At 41.7% G+C, this 16,211-nt stretch overlaps 1 protein-coding gene across 6 annotated transcripts in view; it reads right to left on the bottom strand.

Moving 5' to 3' along the window:
* The window catches only part of PTPRG (protein tyrosine phosphatase receptor type G), a 584,867-nt gene that overhangs the window by 22,402 nt on the left and 546,254 nt on the right, over positions 1-16,211 (bottom strand). For all 6 annotated transcript variants that reach the window (XM_073350970.1, XM_073350965.1, XM_073350966.1 and 3 more), the window contains 5 exons: positions 5,028-5,124; positions 2,735-2,817; positions 2,365-2,499; positions 1,969-2,103; positions 1,350-1,522 (listed from right to left, as the gene is read on the bottom strand). In XM_073350970.1, coding sequence (XP_073207071.1) covers positions 1,350-1,522; positions 1,969-2,103; positions 2,365-2,499; positions 2,735-2,817; positions 5,028-5,124 — 623 coding nt within the window. The remainder of the gene's footprint in view (positions 1-1,349; positions 1,523-1,968; positions 2,104-2,364; positions 2,500-2,734; positions 2,818-5,027; positions 5,125-16,211) is intronic.

Genomic DNA, 16,211 nt, shown 5'->3' with positions numbered 1-16,211 from the left:
ATGTTTCCAAATGTTTGTTTCCTTTTCCCTCCCTAGCTTCCTTCTGAGGACAACTGCAGCGATGCCCCCTGCTGAGTGTAAGTGCTAACACCAGTCATTGCAGGTGAAACTCTATGCAGGAAGTCAGACTAGATGACCATTATGGTCATACGATGGTTATTCTGACCTTAACATCTGGGAGAGCTCCCCCATTGCTAGCACTGGGTGTTCTATTCATAGCAAATAACGTAGCCACAGAATTTACTTGCTTTTCCTGTATGAAAATTATCATAGAATCATAGAATATCAGGGCTGGAAGGGACCTCAGGAGGTCATCTAGTCCAACTCCCTGCTGAAAGCAGGACCAATCCCCAACTAAATCATCCCAGACAGGGCTTTGTCAAGCCTGACCTTAAAAACTTCTAAGGAAGGAGATTCTACCACCTCCTTAGGTAACGCATTCCAGTGTTTCACCACCCTCCTAGTGAAAAAGTTTTTCCTAATATCCGACCTAAATCTCCCGGCACTGCAACTTGAGACCATTACTCCTTGTTCTGTCATCAGCTACCACTGAGAACAGTCTAGAGCCATCCTCTTTGGAGCCCCCTTTCAGGTATTTGAAAGCAGCTATCAAATCCCCCCTGACTCTTCTCTTCCATAGACTAAACATCCCCAGTTCCCTCAGCCTCTCCTCATAAATCATGTGTTCCAGTCCCCTCATCATTTTTGTTGCCCTCCGCTGGACTCTTTCCAATTTTTCCACATCCTTCTTGTCGTGTGGGGCCCAAAACTGGACACAGTACTCCAGATGAGGCCTCACCAGTGTCGAATAGAGGGGAACGATCACGTCTCTCGATCGGCTGGTTGAGACTATTATCTTATCTGCGACCAGACTATTTCCCAAGAACTGTTTGCCATACAATCAACGCTAACATCTTTCAGACCATGGCTGATTTGCAAACTAATTCCTTAACTAGGTCTTTGATTATTCGTTAATCTTTATTCACAGAGCATGACTGGTCAGCCTAGAGCGACGCGGTATCGTTACTCCCTGGTTGGATGGCTGGAATTTTCTAAACAAACCTTAGAAATGTCTAGTGCAAACAGCTCGTATGTGGAATTGTGCATGTGCTTTGCCAGCACCTTTGTTTGCATCTGAAATTCCCCCCTGTGTAGGCACCTTGCAGAAGACTGATGCATCACTGCTTGGATGAAGTGGTTCAAAGGCTTTGCACTGAGATGAGTTTCATTTTGCTTTGAATTGTTGTGTTAATCATCTGTTGTATTTGCTTGTTAATAAGAACCCACCTACATTACCTGTTGCGTCCCAGGTGTGCTTTCCATGCCCTAGTTAACCAGAGGTGCCATACCTGCAGTGTACAAGCACGGGTCCCATTTCCGGGGTCCTGGCGGCTGAAGATCTCCTCACAAAGGTCAGCACAGGCAGAGCGTATTCTGGCACTCCCATGTCAGGCCACTGTGTATAGTGATACTGAATAACCGTTCGCTCGTTCTGTCGCCCTTTGGGGTTTCCTTTCTGACCCTGTATGTAAAACGTACCCAACAAGGAGATAAATATTAGGAAAGGGCAGGCTTGGAACTTCTTCAGACTCTATCAACATGTTCAAACAAGCATGTGTCAGCTGAGACTAAAATGGAGACGTGCCCCTGCTCCCCAGGCTCTGCCTCTTGTTTGATGCAGACAGAGTCCCCGGCAAGAAATGCACAGGAGAGCGGGGAAAACAATAGCCATGAGAACTCCCCCGATGGAGAAGAAACACTGCACAGCTCCCCACTGTGGGTACAGGCAATGCAGTGTAAATGCTCTTGCCAGATATCCAGTAACCCAAGTTTCACGTAGTTATTTCTCACCAGCCAGCTACTGAAAGTTGTACACATAGCAGGCAAGACCCCTTGGCTTTGCTGGCATGATGCTTTCACTTAACAAGCCATACAGGAAATTAACATGAACAGAGGGGGCTCACTCACCTTTTTCATTTTTGTGTTCCTGACTGTGAAACGGCGGACGGTGTAGCAGGCATGTACCTTTGTGCTCTTCAATGTGACTATAATGTTGCCGTATTCCTCGCTATTCTCCGTTGGCCAGTACTGATCACATTTTCTCTGAATAAAGGGAGAATTAGATGGGTTGGGGTCATTTTGGTTTTATTAAAAACGTATTTAAAGTTTATTAGAAAGGGTAAAAAATCATGCCTAGTAATTTGTATCTCCGCTCTGGTATTTACACACTATATAGCAAGACGTTATTTGTGTATTTAAAGCTAATGGGTCAAATTCTGCCCATTCATGAATCAGAAGGCAGGATATATTATCACTATATTAAATAGAAAAGGGTAGCCATTAACAAGCTACATAGTCCCTTACTCTTCCTTTTTCCACGAGGTTTGTAATCATGATAATGATTCCAGTATTTTGTTCCCAAATCATTCTCCAGAAATCTTCAAATGTAGACTTTAAAGGTCCCTGGGTAGCAATATAGGCTTTTGCTTTGTTGTAACCCTTCAAAGAAAACCAAAATGCAAAGTAAGATGAAAGCAGCAGCAAGGCAGATGTATTAATAATTTACAGGTAACAAAGAGAGGTGCCTTTCCTGTTCTGAGTATTTGAGGAGTTTGTAGCAGGAGTCCAGGGGAAGTCAGAAAACACAAACACTTCATAAGGAGCAATTGGATAGATATCCCCTTTTATGAATGTATTACATTGAGAGAGGAGAAAAAATATTCAAACAACTTACATCAACATAATTAGCATTAATGTAGTCACTGTGCTTAGAATCTTTTCCTGGAGAAGGCCTTAGTTTCACCCTACTGTGATCATCTATGAGAAAAAACAGCAGAGAAGCACGAAGGGAAAGTACATTAAAAATAATGCAGGTAAACCATCCTATTTCCTAGCTATTTATGGGTGATATTCACTTTGCCTGCACATAATCTGTGGAAACTGACTTTACGGTGATGGAAAGGGAAGGATCTGCTCTCATGGATCTGATTGCAGGATCACAACCCTGGGCTGTACACAAATGGGGGGTGGTTTTTTTTTTTTTTTTTAGTATGTGACAGCGTCCCTTTAAGAAGGAGGAGTAGGTGCGTTAGGAGTAGGGGGACCTATTGAAGGACCGCCCCCTTACCGTAGTATCTGAAAAAAGAAAAGGAGTACTTGTGGCACCTTAGGGACTAACCAATTTATTTGAGCATAAGCTTTCGTGAGCTACAGCTCACTTCATTGGATGCATACTGTGGAAACTGCAGAAGACATTATATACACAGAGACCATGAAACAATACCTCCTCCCATCCCACTCTCCTGCTGGTAATAGCTTATCTAAAGTGATCACTCTCCTTACAATGTGTATGATAATCAAGTTGGGCCATTTCCAGCACAAATCCAGGTTTTCTCACCCTCCGCCCCCCCCCCCCCCCACAAACTCACTCTCCTGCTGGTAATAGCCCATCCAAAGTGACCACTCCCTTTACAATGTGTATGATAATCAAGGTGGGCCATTTCCAGCACAAATCCAGGTTTTCTAACCCCCTCCCTCCCTTTTCCAAAAACCACACACACAAACTCACTCTCCTGCTGGTAATAGCTTATCCAAAGTGACCACTCTCCCTACAATGTGCATGATAATCAAGGTGGGCCATTTCCAGCACAAATCCAGGTTTTCTCACCTCATGGGGGTGGGGGGGGATGCTCAAATAAATTGGTTAGTCTCTAAGGTGCCACAAGTACTCCTTTTCTTTTTGCGAACATAGACTAACATAGCTGTTACTCTGAAAATTGTAAAGAGAGTGGTTACTTTGGATGGGCTATTACCAGCAGGAGAGTGAGTTTGTGTGTGTGGGGGCGGAGGGTGAGAAAACCTGGATTTGTGCTGGAAATGGCCCAACTTGATTATCATACACATTGTAAGGAGAGCGATCACTTTAGATAAGCTATTACCAGCAGGAGAGTGGGATGGGAGGAGGTATTGTTTCATGGTCTCTGTGTATATAATGTCTTCTGCAGTTTCCACAGTATGCATCCGATGAAGTGAGCTGTAGCTCACGAAAGCTTATGCTCAAATAAATTGGTTAGTCTCTAAGGTGCCGCAAGTGCTCCTTTTCTTTTTGCTAATACAGACTAACACGGCTGTTACTCTGAAACCCGTAGTATCTGAGTGCCTGTAAGGTCTCTCCACTCCCATGGTGTCTTCCAAGACCCACCCTAACCACTGGGCCATCCTCTCTCTCGGAGGATGTAAGTCAGAGGGTTGTATTTTTTATACAATTAAAATCATGCTGGATTTGTCCCATTTGCGTTTGGTGTTCTTGAGTGCAAAGCTATGCATTGTTCCCTTTACAGGAGCAGGAATTCAGTACTGTTATACAATATGTGTTGACTGCCAATCTCCCATCAGTTCTACATGAGAGATGACAACAGAGAAAGTTATTCCACCTCCCAGCTCAGATTCAGAATAATTTGCAGTCCTGAAACAGACTTCAGCTTTGCAATTCTCCGAAGGATGATGAGAGAGACCTGCAATGTGCTAAGAAGGTCATTGTTTGTCCAAGTCGCTCTCTCTCGTGGAGCAGTTTGAAATGTGACAGACATACCAATCTCAGCTTTAGCATATTTGGGAAGATAAATGAATCCCAAGGATCATCAATAAAACACTTTGATCCACCACACATCTCCCTTAAGTTGTTTTTCAGATTAGCATATAGAGTTCTGCCAGTAATTTGATCTTAATTATTCAGTTGCATTGTCTTATGCAGGACTGCTACTTTTGTAAGCTAAACTTACAATATCTAACACCTAACTGTCAACGTTTTCCCAATAAAAAGTGTGGGTGAAACCCTGGCCCCATTGAAGTCAATCGCAAAACTCATATAGACTTCAACAAGACTAGAATTGTAATTGTCAATTGCTGTCCCTCTCTGATTAAAATTAATTTTAAGCAACCTGGGTTTTCCTCTCATGCACTGACCTTCTTAGAACAGAGGGCCTTGTACAATTTATGTACTGTATTTACTGTAAATGCTTACTCACATGCTAAAATGTTGATGTATCTGTTCTTGTGCTTGTTATCTGGGTGATTGGAATGTTCTGCTGTGATGTTCATGTCGGCTGTACAGCGTTGCACTTCCTAGTGACAAAATTATTCAGACGGAAAATACATAAATACAAAAACATTGTTTGTCTCATTTTACAACAACAGCTCTTTGCAAACATGTTTAAACATCAAATTTTAATTGTTTGATTTATTTTAATCTTTTAATGTAATTCTTGTAATCTTTTAATGTAGTCCAGTAAGATACATTCTGTTCAAATCAGGGATGTTAACTGAGTCCTGGTCTCTGATTACAGAATCAGATCTCCTGAATGGGTAGAATTCACCCCTCTGCAAAGATCAGTGAAAGGCCTATGGACTAGAGCTGGCCGGATTAGGGTTTTCTCTCCCCCACAGAAAATGTTGACAAATTTAGTTTTCAAAAAATATTTCAATTCAAAATGGCACCACTGATAGAAGTCTAGGGTGATCAGATGTCCCAGTTTTATAGGGACAGTCCCGATTTTTGGGTCTTTTTCTTATATAGGCTCCTATTACCCTCCACCCCCGTCCTGATTTTTCACATTTGCTGTCTGGTCACTCTATAGAAGTCATAGTTTACGTGCTTTTCTCCTCTGTCAGCTGAGCTTTCTAGACAGCCTACATCTCCCAGGATGCACCAGTTTCTACTCTCTTGACGAGAAGGGGTGTGTCATAGGAGTCACTGGCCATGGTGCATCACGGGAGATGTAGTCCAAAATATAATTTAATTAGAAAATTTTTGACCAGCCCTACTGTGTACCCATTTATGTTGCCGTCAAAATATGGCTTTAAAGGAATGTAAGTGATGTAGTGGTCATTTGTTAGCTTTTTGCACAGGAATGACTTCAATCTAATTTTTTAAAACTAGATCTGATGTTTATGAAAAGTACATTAAATACAACTGATGGCAATGACTGAAGAGTAAAAACAATTTTTTTGAAAGAAAAATGTAATGTTATCCATGTTTAGGTCCATATATTTAGGCAATTCATCTCATTTATATAACATAACAAGGGTAAGAGGTACAAAGGGATTTATGTGCCTCAAAATGCAGAGAGCTGCCTACTGGAGTTTACAAAAATATCTAAGTAGTTTAGGTGCCTGACTCCTACTGACTTTCAGTTCTCAGCATAATTCTAGCACGCACAATTACACCATACAATGTGGGTCTGTTAAAACAGCAGAGTGGGTGTCTTCTCCTCACAGCATTAGCATAGCAGAGATTTGCCTTCTGCCAGATTCAGCTAAAGAGTTACAAGGTTTCAGAGGATGTCTTGCAGACTTCGCCAGTCTGACATGTCCCTGTCCTAATCTGGGGTGATATTTAAACCAATTAACTCATAGGCAATATCACGTTCAAGGTAGACTTTCTTTCATGTGCTTAATCACAATCTCAAAATGTTACCACTCTTTTACATCCAGAAAAAAGATCCTAATGACAAAGTTAAGAGCTTAGCATCTTAGCATTAACATTGTTATTCCATTTCTTTCCACACTTTTTGAAAATAGTTCAATGCATGTTTGTATAAATACTTGTGGAAGAAACTATGTTTATAAAGATTTTTGTGGGCCCAAGAAATCCCTTCCCAAAACCCAATTCTCCCCAAGGTTATGGGGTGCCAAATTAATTTGTACTAGAGGCTTAAAAAACCACTGTATAGAACCTGCCTAGTAAAGGAAGTCATTAGCAGTGCACAGCTGCTACAAAGATAGGAGCTAAGTGACAGAGAAAATTATCAAGAGAAATGCTATACAAACAGCAGATGTAACAGAGTTCAGAATTATGCAGACATTTCACAAAGGGGTTGCATAGTAATTCTGATATTTTCCACAGCATTTCCATTTTAAAAGCGCAAAGTATTCTAAATCCAAGTACATTTTGTGGCTTTATATTCACAAGGCGCTCCCCAGTGAACAGTTGCCTTTCTTGCTTTTCCATAGGGAGGAACATACTACAGTCAAGGGGATGATCTCAGCAAAGACAAAGAAATCCGGCTGAATCATCAGCTGGTTTAAATGGACAGAATTTCATTTCTAGCAAGGAAAAGAATTTTTCATATGAATGTGTGCACTTTTTCTAATTCTGCCTTGCAGCGCCAGTATGCAGAAGACGGGAGGAGTATGCTCACTTCCAGTGCTCTGGTTATACAATAGGAAACATCAGTTCAGTCTAAACCACAGTTGGAAAACTGATGATCCTTTTTGTTGCATTTTAGACTTCTAGATCGTGTCATTCCTCTATGATTGTATGGCACTCATCATTTTTTTTAAATTCTTTATGTTCATTACGAACCTTTTAAAAACGGTTATTAGTGTCCCAACATTTACAGAAAACTCCTGCAGAATTTAATAGAGAAGAATCCAATAGTGTTCTACAGAGAGTACTCTAAAGAGCTGTCGAATTTAATAGAGAATTATATCCTTGCTAAGGAATTCTCCATGATGATTTAAATACTGCATTGTAAATGTATCACTTTCTATTAACTTCTATAGGATTTTTCCAGAAGGGAATGATTTATAAGGTTAATCACTTTAATTAACCTTTTTTATGTTTCCCTTAAAAGTACTGGAGGAGTTGGAATAATGCCACTATAGCCTCAGCTCCGGAAATGGGAAATTTCCAATCGTAATCTCCTTATGGTAGAGGGGGTTAACACTCACTGAGTGGCAAATACAGCTCTGGGGACTGAGTGGTATAAGTGATCAACCCTAAAAAGTGCCAGTGGCTAACTTGGCAGACAAGTGTTGAGGGTAGGGCAGCTTTTTGCGCCGAGAGGTGGAAATGGCGCTCAGATTATCTACCAATACATCCACCAATGTGATATATGCCATCATGTGCCAGCAATGCCCCTCTGCCATGGACATTGGCCAAACCAGACAGTCTCTACGTAAAAGAATAAAATGGACACAAATCAGACGTCAAGAGTTATAACATTCAAAAACCAGTCGGAGAACACTTCAATCTCTTTGGTCACTCGATTACAGACCTAAAAGTGGCAATTCTTCAACAAAAAAACTTCAAAAACAGACTCCAATGAGACACTGCTGAATTGGAATTAATTTGCAAACTGGATACAATTAACTTAGGCTTGAATAAAGACTGGGAGTGGATGGGTCATTACACAAAGCAAAACTATTTCCCCATGTTTATTCCCCTCCCCCCACACCGTTCCTCATACGTTCTTGTCAACTGCTGGAAATGGCCCACCTTGATTATCACTACAAAAGATCTCCGCCCCCCCCAGCTCTCCTGCTGGTAATAGCTCACCTTAAGTGATCACTCTGGTTACAATGTGTACGGTAACACCCATTGTTTCATGTTCTCTGTGTATATAAATCTCCCCACTCTATTTTCCACTGAATGCATCCGATGAAGTGAGCTGTAGCTCACGAAAGCTTATGCTCAAATAAATTGGTTAGTCTCTAAGGTGCCACAAGTACTCCTTTTCTTTTTGCGGATACAGACTAAGCCGGCTGCCACTCTGAAACCTCTCAGATTTGGGTGGATCAGGCTTGGAAGCTTTGGATGGCAGCTGATTGAGAAGGTAAACTCTGAATGAAAACCGCCATGGGGCCAGCAAAGTGGCCAGTACCAGTGGGCTACTTAGTTCCTAGGTTCTTCGTGTATTATGGATTCTTCATGCTCCAGTCATTTAAAACCTGCTACCACATCGGGGATAGCTGATGTGCCCTCTTGCAGGCAACAGCAACACATTAGGCAAGACCTGGAAATTGCAGCGTGGAATGTAGGTTCACTAACAGGTAGGTCAGGAGAGATGGCAATGACTGGAAGGAAAATCCATATACTATGTCTCCAGGAAATTAGGTGGTGTGGATGCAAAAGTAAAATCTTGAAAGGTGGATTTAACATTTTTTGGCCTGGAGGAAAAAGAAAATGAATGGAGTAGCTACTATTGTGACCCCAGAGATTGCTCAGGGTGTCATGAGGGTAGAAAGAAGAGACCGACTGCCAGCACTATGGCTGATGACAGAGAGTAGGGTTATGTGTGATGTCAGCATATGCTGTGCAATGAGATCGACCGATGGAAGAGAAGAAGAGCATTAGCAATGAGCTAGCAGAGTTTGTGGTTATGAGTGACAGTATCATCTTGTTAGTGGTTGGGGGTGATATGAACTTGCTGTCCATGAAAGGGGTGTTGGGTAAATTTGGCTTTGATAAAAGAAATGCAGAAGGAGAGAAGTGGGTTGAGTGATGTTTGTTCTACGGATTTTCAGTGGTGAATACATGGTTTGAAAATAAGAGAATCCCACACGGTGACATTCTACAGCAGAAAAAGTAAAACCCAAGTAGACAATATTTTGATAAGAAGAGAAACACATGAAAAAGGTGAAAGCTATAAAGGTTACACTGAGTGAATATGTGCCAGAACAAGGTAAGGTATTAATAGCTAAAATCTGACGGCAATTTGAGATAACAGGAAAGAAGATGAAATTGAGGAAGAAATTGCATTGGTGGTTTTGTAAGAGGGAGAGGGGGAGAAAGGAAGAGTTCTGCCAAAAAGTAAAGGAAGGCTTTCATGCTTTGCCAACAACAGTGAAGTCATTAAGCCATTGGAAGTAACATGAGGCAGAGATGAGGCACTTTCAGAGAACAAGCTGGTGGTGGAAGTCACATCTATAAGAGAAGTTAAAAAGAATAAAGAATTATTCAAAGAGTTTGAGGCAGCAGGTCATGATAATGAGAATACAAAATTCATACAAACAGGCAAAAAAAGAGGCTAAGAAGGCAGTTGCCAAGGCAAGAGTGGATGCTTGGGAGGAATTATACAGAAAGCTGGAGAAGATGATAGCAGGAAATTGGTTTGGGGGTTGTTAAAAGAGAGAAACAATGAAATACAAGATTTGAAGAAATCTGTGTGTGAAGGACGGGAACTGTGTGGTGACTAACCCTAAAGAGGTGGTTGAAGTACAAAAAAAAAATTGCCAAAGGCTGCTAAATGAGAAGAAGGAGTTGCAAATGCAAGCACCACCAACAATTATGGAGAAACCTCAAAAGGTATCGATCGCAGTAGAGGAGGCAGAAGCAGCACCGAAGGAGATGAAGACCGGTCAAGATGATATGATCAAGGGAGTTGGACATACTGGAGCAAAGTGGCTTCACAGATGACTATGGGTTTGCTGGGATCAGGCAAGGATATCAGATGACAGGAGAATGGGATTGATAGTGCCTCTTCGGAAGGGTAAGGGTAATGCAAATAATCCAAACACTTATCGGGGCATCACCTGTTAAGTCAGCGTCTCAAAGTCCTTGAGAAAGTTTTGGAGGCATGGTTGAGGTGCAAGGTGGAGGAAAATAAAGAAGAGGAGCAACATGGCTTTAGGCAGCAAAGGCGTAGTATAAACACAATATTTGCAATGAGACAGAAGTGTGAAAGAACGATAAATGGAGAATATTACTGCTATGTAGCTTTTATGGATCTTGAGAAAGCATATGAGTTGGTTCTGCAGGAGCTGATGTTTGGAATATTGAGATGGGTGGATGGGAGGGAGACTTGAAGAAGTGGAGATGATAGAGGAGCTGTATCGAGGGCCAAGAGCTAAGCTGGCCAAGAGCTAACAATACATGGAATTTCAGCGCGTTTTGAGGTGACTGTGGAACTGAGACAAGGCAGATGGTGAGTCCACTTCTCTTCACCCTAGTTATGGAGTTAATTAGTAGGAGAAACAAGCCTGCGGGGAGACAGAGAAAACTAATGTATACGGATGGTTTGGCCCTTTTGGCTGACAGGAAAGAGAAACTGATAAATATGGTATCAGAGTGGGCATCTCTGGCTGAAAATCATGGTTTGAAGGTAACACAGAAAGAAAACTGAAGTTATGCAAGTAGGAAAGGTGGCTGAAGAAGTACTCATTGAAGATTCAGGAGAGAAGCTGAATCAGAAAAGGAACTTGTGCACTTGGGAAGTACTCCTAGTGCCACCTGAGAAAGATCTGCAGAATTGAAAAGAAGAACCCGAATGGCAGGAGTTCTGTGGGACTGGCAGTTAAGTAACAAACAGAAAGGAAAAGCATATGCTGCGTGTGTTTGTCCCTGCCTGCTCTATGGTTTGGAAATGGTGGGTCTTACAGAGATGGAAGAAAAGAAGATACAGGTAAGTGTGGTGAATGGCAGGCAAGTGGAGGGTAGTCACAGTGCACACGGTAGAAATTAGAGAAAAGATTAACATGGGACTCTCAGTGATGGATGGGCTGGAGAGCACATATTTGAGGTGGACTGGAGATGCGATAAAAATGGGAGAAGAATGACCAGCAAAGAAAGCATTGGAAGAAGAGGACAGCAAGAAGGATGCGGAAGACCAAGTGTACGATGGAAAGACTGTGTCAAGAGATGTCTGAAGAGAAAAGAACTGGAACTCCAAAACCTACAAACCATGCCATGAACCAAAAGGAGTGGCGAAGAACTGTGAGTATCTCTGAGTTGGGAAGTGAAGTGACTATTTTCTTAACCACACTATGCTCCCAGATGGCTAACAAAAAGTTAGTAGAGAGGTGAGGTCATGCATAAGCTGGTGACAAACATGGCCATGGAACAAGAGGTCTGACACAGTGAGAGCTGATTATTTGAAGATGTCTTTTCTTAACACTTAAAACTTGAAGAGAATGTTACTGCCTTTGAACTAAACAAAATGGAGACTGAAGTCCTCTGCCTATCCAGGGTACAAATAACCCCTAGAGGCAAAACTCCCCGACACCACCTTCCTGCCAATATGCCACGACTTTTTTTTCTTATGGGATAGGTTAAAGGAGAGAGGGCAGTGTAGTCTCCAGGCCCTGTCTGCTGAGAGTGTGATTGGGGTTTTGTGATGTGGGCATCCTCCTCTAAGAACTGGACTGAGGACATCAGTTTGTCTCCCATAGGCCACCAAACAAAGACCCGATATTCCCAAGGAATAGCACTGGTGTCACTGAAAGACTACAAGAGCTCTGGTTCTTTCTCTACAATAGGAACTCTTCTTCTGGCACAAGTTTCCCTAAGCTGCCTCAGTCACACCAGCAGCATGGGACAGTCATTATTATTATTTTCATTACAGTAGCATTCATGTGTTTTCCAACATATAGCGAGACACAGTCCCTGCCTCAAAGAGCTGGCAGTCTCAGGAAACACGTGGCAAAGGGATAAAAAAATCAACTGTTTCTAAAAATATAATTATCATTTCTCTCTAAATGTCCCGCTTAGATGGCTAACTTCCTACAGGATTCACGGTAGAAATGGATCTTGAGGAAGTGTTTTAAGGAGGACAGTTGCCTTATGAACTAGTTCAGGGAGGGTGTTCCCTGCAGAAGGGGCAGTGTGGGAAAAAGTACAAAACCAGTTGTCTGAGAAGTACACAGATGAGATGAGGAGATCAGGGCTGACAGAGCCAGTGGAAGGGAAGACATGGTAAGAGATAGCATCAGAAATGTAGGTAGGAGCACAGTGATGAAAGGCCTTGAAGGAGAGAATAAGAAACCTAAAATGGGGTGGAAAATCCAGTGGAGAATCGAAAAGGAGTGTGACATTCTCAGAATGGCAGGCAGCATAGATGATCTTAGCAGCTACATTTCTCATGAGATGTTGTGGGTGTCGCAGAGGCCAGGGACAAAAGGTTGCAGTCGACGAGACAGGAGATGATGTAGGTAGATACAGTAGGACTCTAAAAGAAAAGGAGGACTTGTGGCACCTTAGAGACTAACCAATTTATTAGAGCATAAGCTTTCGTGAGCTACAGCTCACTTCCTCAGATGCATCTGACTCTAGTTACTTATCCTCTCAAAATGCCCATTCTGCAGGTTCTAATGCCTACATTATTCTGCTGCTCTATGTAAAACACCATTAATTTGGGGCCAAATAAATCCTGACATCCTTACTCTGTGTTTTCACTCAGGTAAACTCCACTATCAGTTTGACTGTGTAAGGAGTAAGAACTTCAGGTTTTAGCTGAAAGGATTCTTGTTGGCTTATTGTGAGCAATGGGGTCTGGAGCATTTTTTAAAAATTCTCCTCCGTCTCTTTTTATTTAATTTAATTCAGTCTAGCTAATGTACTGGTGTCTTTGATGTTTAACGTCTCAGAACACACTAGTGTTTGAAGATCAATGGATAATTCTCTTGTTGTGTCCTTTTTAACTTATTGACAACTCAAGAACCCAAAGTATCTGGGTTCAATCAACCGTTACTTACTGTAAGAAATGTTATATTCAGTGCTATAATGGCTAGTTTAGCTTTTAATTATGTGGTCCACGCAAATACTAATTGGGAATTAATATACCAAGGTTTAATGACTCATTTTCATTGCCTTTCCGAAACAAGTTACAGATTCGTTTTTTTAACCTCAAAGAATTTTCACAAAATTTAAGCGTAAAATCGAATCGCTACATATCTGGTAACGTGAACTAATGAGCGAAAAGTTTCACTGGAATGGCTGATTGTGAACCCAGTCTTTTGACTTGAATTCTGTGGGCATTACATGTCTCCCATTATTTCAGGTCAGTTGCCTTCCTATCATCAGGAGATTTTTAGGCATATGAACAACGATCGGGAGGCTACGTGAGTAGATTAAAGGAGCTTTATTTACAGGCATATATAAAAAAAGATCAGTAGTTATGTTTGAAAATTATTTTGGTATGTTGAGGATGAAAGCAACGAGTTCATTCATCACTAAGATCATTTTTATCATTGCCCCAAAATCATAGGACTCTTGTCTGCCAACTTTTTGTAATTCTTGCAGCGGGTCCTGCCTTATCCCGGCAAAGGCTAAGAGGACGTATTGATACTCACACAGTAGCTTGCAAGAATCTAGCAATAGGTATAGCATAGACTGTTTTAAGAATCTAGCACAGGTATAAATCCTTCAATAACATTAGACAGAGGGGTGGTTGGGGATAGTCTATACAGAAGCAGGGACAAAACAAACTACACAAGCTAATATAGAAGTGATAATAGGCAGTGAGACAACCATCCTCACATTCACTGTCTCGTTACATTTGCTTGTTGCATTTTCTCTTTCATTAGCGCATGAGCTCTTAGGAGCAGGTCAACCCGCCTGTTTGTACAGCGCTGAACACAATGGGGCCCTCATCTGGATCAAGGCGTTCAGGTGCTACCATAATATACACAATTAGTAAGAGAAAGTCCAGGATTTGGGCTACCCTTCTGTACTGTTTCCCTTGAATTTTGTTTGTGAATTTACAAAAACTGTTTCCTGGGGTTAAACATTCAAACTAGGTAACGAGAATATTGGATTTCAGGAAGAGTCTATGATGGAATATGGATTCTCCTCCATCAGGTAGCATCACAGTACCTGCATCTTTGGTCTTTCCAGTCTATCCCTAAGAAGATCAATACAATATGGAAATGCACAGACTGGGATATTAAAATGTTAATCCTTGACTGTAGCAGCTTTTGGCCAGGTCTACACTTAAAACTTTTGCTGGTATAGAAATATTAGTTAGGAGTGTGATTTTTTCTCTTTAATGACATTTTTATACTGGCAAAAGCCCTAGCGTCGATGCAAGTCTACCAGCAAAATCCTGTCTTTGGCTGTGTCTACGATAGGAGGGTGTGCCGATACAATTATCCTAGCATAGTTATCCTGGCAAACCTCTTCTAGTGTAGACTAGGCCTTAGGGCCAGATCCTCAAAGACAGTTAGGTGTCTAACTCCCATTGACATCAGGAAAAGTTTGGGAACACAGGGATTTCTCAATCTTCAACAGAGCTCTTCAGAAACATTATGGATCACCGTATAATAAAGATTCAGTGACACCCAAACTGCAACAGCTGCAAGGACAAAGTTAGCAGATCTGTGCCACATCTCAAAAGATATGGATTTATGCTGTTTTCTTATGTTTCAGAGCTTTCTGAGAAGGTGTCACTAGAGCATAAAGATATTTTCAATTTATGTGGCGAGGGAGGTGGACAGGCTGCCTTCAGTTCAGCTGGCCTGCTCAGACTCCAAATTGGCAGTGAATCACCATCCCCATGTGTCTACCGGCAGCAGACAGGCCTGAGAAGTTTACATTTACCCAATCTAATCTTTCCAGCAGCAGGGCTGACCCACCCACTAAAGAACTGGAGGTGGCAAATAAAATTATCTATGAAATCCAAATAGTGTATTATGCTATAAAAATTCATAGCTGGCTCTTTGGAGACTTCCTGATCTAATATCCCTTTCTTAGAGCCAAAGGACACAGCTATGCTAACAAAACTCACTGTCTTACTCTAGTAATAGGCCCAACTGAGGATAGAAAGAGAAGGTCCCTTGTGGGAGAAGGAGCTTCACTCTAGGAGGAGGCAGAGAGCTATCTATTGCCTCATATATACAGGAGCTCTCAGGGCCAAATCCAGCAACACCCCAGAGAGTCTGATTGGGCTCCTTTTTCCCCCCACCCCCGAGTGGGCTGGAATGGCCTGCTGATTTACATACTTGCAGAAGCACCTCCCAAAATCCCTGGCAGCATACCACAGAGCATTGCTGCAAGGTACATGGGGTATGGGGCACCCAAATCCTACTCCAAAGATGCAGTGTAGACACAATGGACCAGATGCAATCTAGGACGTCTGTGCCATAGGGAAAAGGTGCTGGAGCGGTTTCTTAAGTAGCAATGCAACAAGGGCTTTGCATCCCATTGGATTTCACAGGAATTTTATTCATTTATATTCTTCAGAATTGGAGCAAGACCAGAAATCCTACTTTAGAAAGTTCAAGAGGAGGTTCAGAAAGCACCATGGACAACCATCCACTGTGGGCATCAGTTTAAAAGGCTGTTTTGTTGGTCAATCAGATTCTGGACTTTAATTTCTAGTTACTTCAAAAATAATAAATTTATTGTTCTCAAGGTTAACCTTAACCATTCTCTCTACGTAAGAAAGACTAGCTAACTAGACAATAAAGCGTCGACTTGCAGTATGATTCCCTGTTGGGAATATGGATGTACTTTGGATCTACCTTCCAGGGAAGCTTGTGAGTTCAAAGTCCTTTTCTTCTTTCACATAAAATGCTCCCCAAGCATATTCACAAAATATTTCAATGTAATTACAGCTCATTTTAAGAGAGAGGCAATTTTGAGTATTGGGACACTTTGCTTCCAAAGGAATGCTCCTCATATAAGGAAGCTCCCAATACAACTCAAGGCAAGCTCC

This window comes from Lepidochelys kempii, chromosome 7 (genome assembly GCF_965140265.1).
Source record: "Lepidochelys kempii isolate rLepKem1 chromosome 7, rLepKem1.hap2, whole genome shotgun sequence".
NCBI classification, from domain to species: domain Eukaryota; kingdom Metazoa; phylum Chordata; order Testudines; family Cheloniidae; genus Lepidochelys; species Lepidochelys kempii.
This window is presented reverse-complemented; position numbering and strand designations above follow the sequence as displayed.